This window comes from Phocoena sinus, chromosome 13 (genome assembly GCF_008692025.1).
Source record: "Phocoena sinus isolate mPhoSin1 chromosome 13, mPhoSin1.pri, whole genome shotgun sequence".
Taxonomy (NCBI): Eukaryota; Metazoa; Chordata; class Mammalia; order Artiodactyla; family Phocoenidae; genus Phocoena; species Phocoena sinus.
In genome coordinates, this window is record NC_045775.1 from 83,203,006 (window position 1) to 83,209,976 (window position 6,971).

At 42.9% G+C, this 6,971-nt stretch overlaps 1 protein-coding gene across 1 annotated transcript; it reads right to left on the reverse strand.

Annotated features, from left to right (window-relative positions):
* Positions 1 to 854: 854 nt before the first annotated feature.
* On the reverse strand, positions 855 to 4,620 carry LYG1 (lysozyme g1). Its single transcript, XM_032652273.1, is given in 5 exon segments — positions 855 to 1,379; positions 1,551 to 1,749; positions 3,263 to 3,393; positions 4,305 to 4,482; positions 4,609 to 4,620. Coding segments are annotated over 5 exon segments (621 nt in total). The 3' UTR covers positions 855 to 1,278.
* Positions 4,621 to 6,971: the final 2,351 nt, after the last annotated feature.

Sequence of the window (6,971 nt, forward strand, 5' to 3'; positions counted from 1 at the left end):
TTTCTTTTTCTTCTCTGATTGCTGTCTAGGACTTCCAAAACTATGTTGAATAAGAGTGGTGAGAGTGGACATCCTTGTCTTTTTCCTGATCTTAGTGGGAATGCTTTCAGTTTTTCACCATCCCACTGTCTTTTAGAGATCACACACCTGGTCTCAGGACTTAATGAAGCTCAGGTTCTTTATGTCTCATCGCAAAAAGAATTCAGTGAGAGGCAAAGTGATAGGTTATAATTAGATTTATTTAGAGAGGTACACATTCCATAGACAGAATGTGGTCCGTCTCAAAAGGTGAAAGTGGCCACAGGACATGGGATCATCTCAGAAAGTGAGAGCAGCCCTGGGAGAAACACACTCCACGGAGTGTGGGCCATCTCAGAAGACGAGAGACCCCAAAATATGGTGTGGTTAGTTTTTATGGGCTGGGTAATTTCATAGGCTAATGAGTGAGAAGATTATTCCAATTATTTTGGAGAAAAGGCAGAGATTTCCAGGAATTGGGCCACTGCCCCCTTTTTGGCCTTTTATGGCTGGCCTCAGAACAGTCGTGGCACCCCTGGGTATGTCATTTAGCTAATGTATTACAATGAACGTATAATGAGGCTCAAAGTCTGCTGGAAGTCGAACCTTCTGCCATCTTGGACCTAGTCGGTTCTAACCAGTTTTTGTTGTGTCCTCAGTGGCTATGTCATTTTTATAAAGGTTGTGCCCTTCCCTCCTTTTGCAAAACTATTTCCCCCAGCAGATGGGACTGGCTACCCTCTTACCCTTTTTCTCATCAAAAGTTTTCAATTAAAATTTGAAACTATGATTTTTATCAAAGAAATCAGTGATAGAGTTGCCACATAAAATAACCATATGCCCAGTTATATTTGAATTTCAAATAGACAACACATAATATTTTAGTATAAATGTGTTCTAAATATTGCATGGGACTTACACTAAAAAAAATCATTTTTTATCTGGAATTCAAATTTAACTGGGATTCCAATATTTTTATTTGCTAAGTCTGACAATGCAAGCCAATGAGACGCAGGATTCGTTTCACAGAAGTCCACATTACAGCTCACATCCGTGGAAATACCTTTAAGGAGACACAGCCTTTTATTTGCACACACCAGACCACAAAATGCAGATAATAATTCTTTAATGTGATTCATGTTATTTTGATGACATTTGGGTCAAACTCAGATTCAGAATTTCTGGCCTCATTGGCTACTTTTATCTGTGTAACAACTGAAGCTGCCTGCACGATAATGATCTTGGGTCTGAGCTGAAGCGTTAGAAGCCCTGTCTTTTGAAGTATTTGACTTGTGCAAGGACGCCATTGCAGAAGTCACAGCTCAGGTCCTGGCTGATTCGGGTGTAGTCACAGAGTCCACCTGGAATTTGTGAGATGGGTTAATGCCAAGCCCACAGCCCCTCGCTGTGGCAGGGTGCTCAGCAGTTAACTCAGATTCTCTTTCCTAGTTGCTTTTTAGGAGGCAACTGAGGTTTGGGAGAATCTGGTGCAATGAATTATGTTTGTACCTATTAACTCCACGCTGGGAAACCAACCCGTGGGTTACACAAAGCTCTCAGGTGCTGGTCAGGGGTCCAGGTTGGAAACCTCCTCTGGATTTCTTTGATTCTAACAGTCAGGACCTCAGTCATCTGGGAAACCTGGGCCTTGCTGATCCAGGAGGTGGGGCACGAAGGCCAGGGTCCTGCGAGGAGAGAGGCAGAGGTTGATGCAGCTTCCTGGGATCAGGGCTACTTTTTCATTTCCCTTTTTCTCTCCTCCCCTTTGGCAGAACCATCGCCACCTTCAATCTCCCCGAGGATAAATAGTAAAGCTACAAGTTTAGGCAAAGGAAGGGACAAGCGGACATTTCACAGCTGTTTTCAGGGTAATGGTAAGAGGCAGATTTGGAAACCAGAGGTGACAGATGTAGCGTAGGGACCAGTCTGATGCCCTCTTTCAGAAGTGCTGTAAGCATAAACCTTCTAAACAGGTCAGAAAGGGGTTTTTCTATCTGGACTTGTAACTCTCCTTTCAGATAATCTGAATGTCTAAAGGTAACTTTTCTACACTTTCTTGTATACCATGTGGGTTTCACCATACGTAGGAGAAATGTCTGACTCTGGGGAGTTCTTTCTTCATCTTCAAAGGAGATGGACTCATCCTTTACAAAGGAAGCAGAACAGGGCAGGAGAAACGATGCCTGCCCTGACATCACCAATGATGTCCTCGGTCCCAGTACTGCATTTTTCCAGCTGCTGGGTGACTTTGCGGCAATGACTTTGTCCTCGCAAATCCACTTCCTCACTTGTAAAGGGCAGATGACTTCCCTCCCCCACCGACTTCATCTCATCAGTTTATTGGATGGGTCCCCACATCAAAATAAGATAAATTATTTGAAAGTACTTTTAAATTGTCAAGCGTCATGTACTTTGGGAAGCCAATTTAAAGATCATTGAGGAGTACGTTTTCCTAAAAGCTTGAAGTATGAGTGCAATACTTACAGGTTTCTCAACATCGACAACAATGTGAAATGCATAGGAAGAAACATGTCCTCGTTACGTCCCTTGCATCGCCAATTCAACCAGCACAGAGTTAATTCGGCAGTGGGGTTAACGAATGACCCATTCCCTGGAAGTTTCTATCAGGCAGCAAGTGATACCAGGCAGAATTAGTGCAAAACTGAAATTGATCTTCATAACTAAGAATTGTATAGAAATAAGACAAGGGAAAGGGAATTCAGTATTTGTTGAGAATCTATCAGATACCAAGTGCTTCTTCACATTATTTCATTGAGTCTTCATAACAATTCTCTGAGATGGCATTTTATAGATGAGGAAACTGAGACCTAGGGAGAGTAAATGACTTATCCAAGGTCACATGGTTACAAAATAACAGAGCAAGGATTCTATCTGTGATCTCTCTCCTGCACCATCACCTTATCGGAAATCCAGAATAGGGTTTGGTTGCTGACAGCCTGGAAACACAGCATAATTTACTTTGAAAGGAAATTGTGGCTCTAAACGAAGCAGGAATGTTGCTTGTCACATCTCCCAGGCAGAGCTGTGATTCTCACAACTCCAGAGAGCATCTTTTACTCCGTATTCTATGGAGCAGTGCTCCAGGGGTGCCATCAGCAATAACGAATGTGGAGGAGTCCCTTGGGGTTGTGACAAGCCACACGTCATGATTGATGGCAGGTTACCTGCACCACCCTGGCTCCATCGCCCATACTGTCCACATTGACCAGGACGTTGCCACCACGAGACTCCTGGACAAGACACCAGCGATCACAGCAGGGTCCATGTAGCACTTTAGGCCAACTGTACACATGATGGGTTGATATCACAGGAGGTATGGCATGTCTCTTTCAGCCAGCCTTTCAGAAGCACGAACTCTTAAAGCAAACACAGAAGGAAGGAGGCAGCTTGGTGTGACTCGTGCTGAGACAGGAGTTCAGGAAGAGAGAGAAAATACACTCCAGGGACCTGGTCAGTGGTCTAGGACTGAGAAGCCCCAGTTTTGGTCTGAAATCCCTCGTGGCCATCCCTAGACCTGAGATTATGATTCTCCTCCTTTGAGCTTGCGTCCATATCCCCTGAGGAGTGTCCTCTGTGCTCCTCAGCTGGGCTCTCAGGGGCTGCTCTGGCCCACCCTGGAAAATTCCATGGGCACAGACACCATCAGCCCCATCCTAAACATCCCAATAAAATGTACCTGTCCATCAGCTACCATGTGACAGAATATGAGAGAAGAGTTCTCCCAACTCTTCAAGGAGTCCTTGGAGAGTTTCCCTGGCAGGTTTCCTCATGCCTGCCCACCTTTCTGCCCTAAAGTGACACCCAGAATCATGTGAGCTTAAACTTTTACGAAATAACGAGAAATGGCAAAATGAAGACCAGTACTAATTTACCTGGCTAGCCCACTTTCCTGGTTTCACAAGCTCTCTCATCCACCTTACATCAAACAAAGCTGTCAACACTGTAAAGTAAGTGCTATTCTCACCCTTCCAGTGGATGCTCAGGAGACCTGAGTGACTTGTTGAAGCCCCAGAGCTAACACTCAGACAAGCTCTGTGGACCCCACGTCCCGTGCTCTCTCCATCACTCCGCTGCGTGGGGCTGTGGGAAGTAGTGGGAACCTAAAGGATATGCTGAGAGGATCAAAACTGTGGGGAAGGACAGGGAGGCTTGGGGTGGCATCTCAAGGGAAGGGACAAAACCCGGTGGAAACCACGCTTGCCAAAAGGAGTCACCTTCTGACAGAAAGAGGACGAAGAGGAGGGGGGCAAGGTGAACAGTGAGACGATCAATACCACAGTATTTCAGTCCTCGACGCCTTCCAGTCCCGCAAGACGCCCCAGGGGTGTAGAGGGTCTGGAGGTCTCCGTAGCATCCCCAACTGCTGCTTTCAGATGAGCCTACAAATGGAGAAAATGTCAGCCTAAGACACTGAACTAGTAATTCTGATCCTGCTTCTATCCATTATGAAGTGATGTTAATGAAAATAACTGTACTAAAATCAATGACAACAGGAACTCAATTTGCCATGGAAACACTTCTGAAATTTTCAGTATGGCAACTAAGTGATCACAGATACTAACTTCTTACCTCCTCTTCCATGGACTCGAGAACAATTGGAGCAGTTATACTACTTGCAAAGCTCTGGGGCCGAACAGTGCTGTTGGGTGGGTGTCTTAGAATCAAAGCAGAGATTCTGTGTTCCCTGGAAATTAGTCCTCATCTTGTGTCTTAGGTGAACTCGGCACTTCTCCCTCAAATACTCCTAACTCATTGGTCTGGTGAGATACTTGTGTTTGCTCTGGAGAAACATGTAGTATGAAGCCTGGTCCTCCCTGGGATCTCAACCCAGACCCAAAGTAAAGGCACAGCTGGTAAACTGGGACTTGGAGTTGGCTTCCCCTGCTCTTGTGTGCACTTCTAGGTGGGAGCCTAAGACAACAAAGGGGGGAGGATATGTTGTGAGGTCCAGGACCAGATCTCTATGCCGGGGCTCCCTTTTTCCCCTTCTTCCCTTTCTCTCTTTGCCCTTCCATCTCTCTCCTTAACTTTCACTGTCATTCTAGTCACTGAAGGGGAGGGCATTCTCTAGAATTTATAATTCACACCACAAGGAGGGCACATGAGCCAGCAACAAGTTACCTACAGGGGGCAGGAAGCTGCCCCTTGACAGAATCATCTCACTATTACCAGCCTGTAAGGACTTCTCATTAGATTACTCTTTTTGATTAATTTAATCTTTGACTAAATTAGATTATATAATCAAATCTTAATAATATGCAGATCTTTGGAAATATATCTGTTGCACATCATCATCTGTGTACCGTAGGTTTGTGTAAATGCATTTTAAAGTTCTGTTTTCTTACTAAGAGCTTCATGGGATTGACATCTGAAAATACTGGTATTTTGGAGTAAATACTTCTATTTTAAAATCTTGTGATGAGTAATCAAAGAGAAATGAGGAAATGAAATGACTTGGTCTTTTATGAGTGTACTAAAAATTAAATGAGCCAACAGTTCCTTGTTTATTTTTTAATCAGTGCACTTTTATCTTTATAATTGGTGACAAATACCCTTAATAGTAGTTGGTTGTGTCACTCATTACTCCTTGCCCTGTAGTCTCTCCCTAATCACATTATATGCTCCCCAAAGTTTCTTTTTCTTTTCTCTTGTAACAGTCTTTATGTTAAAGTCCATTTTGTCTGATACGGGTACTGCTACTCCAGATTTCTTTTGATTTCCATTTGCATGGAATACCTTTTTCCATCCCCTCACTTTCAGTCTGTATGTGTCCCTAGATCTGAAGTGGGTCTCTTGTAGATAGCAAATATATGGGTCTTGTTTTTGTATCTACTCACCCAGTCTATGTCTTTTGGTTGGAGCATTTAATCCATTTATGTTTAAGGTAATTATTGATAATGTATGTTCTTATTGCCATTTTGTTAGTTGTTTTGGATTTGTTTTTGTAGGTCCTTTTTCTTCCCTTTCTCTTTTGTTCTCTTGTGATTTGTTGACTAACTTTAGTGTTGTGTTTGGATTCCTTTTGTGTGTGTGTGGTATCTATTATAGATTTTTGGTTTGCAGTTACCATGAGGATTTGATATAGCAGTCTGTATGTAAGGAAGATTTGTTAAGTTGCTGGTCTTTTAATTTCAGATGCATTTCCAATATCCTGCATTTGTGCTCTCCTCACAATTGCTGATTTTGATATTAAATTTGTGTGCAGATGATTTCCTACCTTTACTGTATGTTTACCTTTACCAGTGAGCTTTTCCATTTGTAACTTTTTGGTTTCTAGTTGTGGCCTTTTCTTTTCCACCTAGAGAAGTTCCTTTAGCCTTTGTTGCAAAGCTTTTCTGGTGGTGCTGAATTCTGTTAGCTTTTGCTTGTCTTTAAAGCTTTTGATTTCTCTGTTGAATCTAAATGAGAGCCTTGCTGGGTAGAGTATTCTTGGTTGTAGGTTCTTCCCTTTGATCACTTTAAATATATCATGCCACTCCCTTCTGACGTGCAGAGTTTCTGCTTAGAAATCAGCTGAAAACCTTATGGGAGTTCCCTTGTACATTATTTGTTGCTTTTCCTTTGTTGCTTTTAATATTTTTACTTTGTCTTTAATTTTTGTCAATTTGATTACTATGTGTCCTGGCATGTTCCTCCTTGGGCTTATCTTGCCTGGGACTCTCTGCACTTCCTGGACTTGGGTGACTATTTCCTTTTCCATGTTAGGGAAGTTTTCAGCTATTATCTCTTTGAATATTTTCTCAGGTCCTTTCTCTCTCCTCCTTCTGGGACCCCTATAATGTGAATGTTGGTGCATTAGATGTTGTCCCAGAGATCTCTTAGACTGTCTTCATTTCTTTTCATTCTTTTTTCTTTATTCTATTCCACCACAGTGAAATCCACCATTCTGTCTTCCAGCTCACTTATCTGTTCTTCTGCCTCAGTTATTCTGC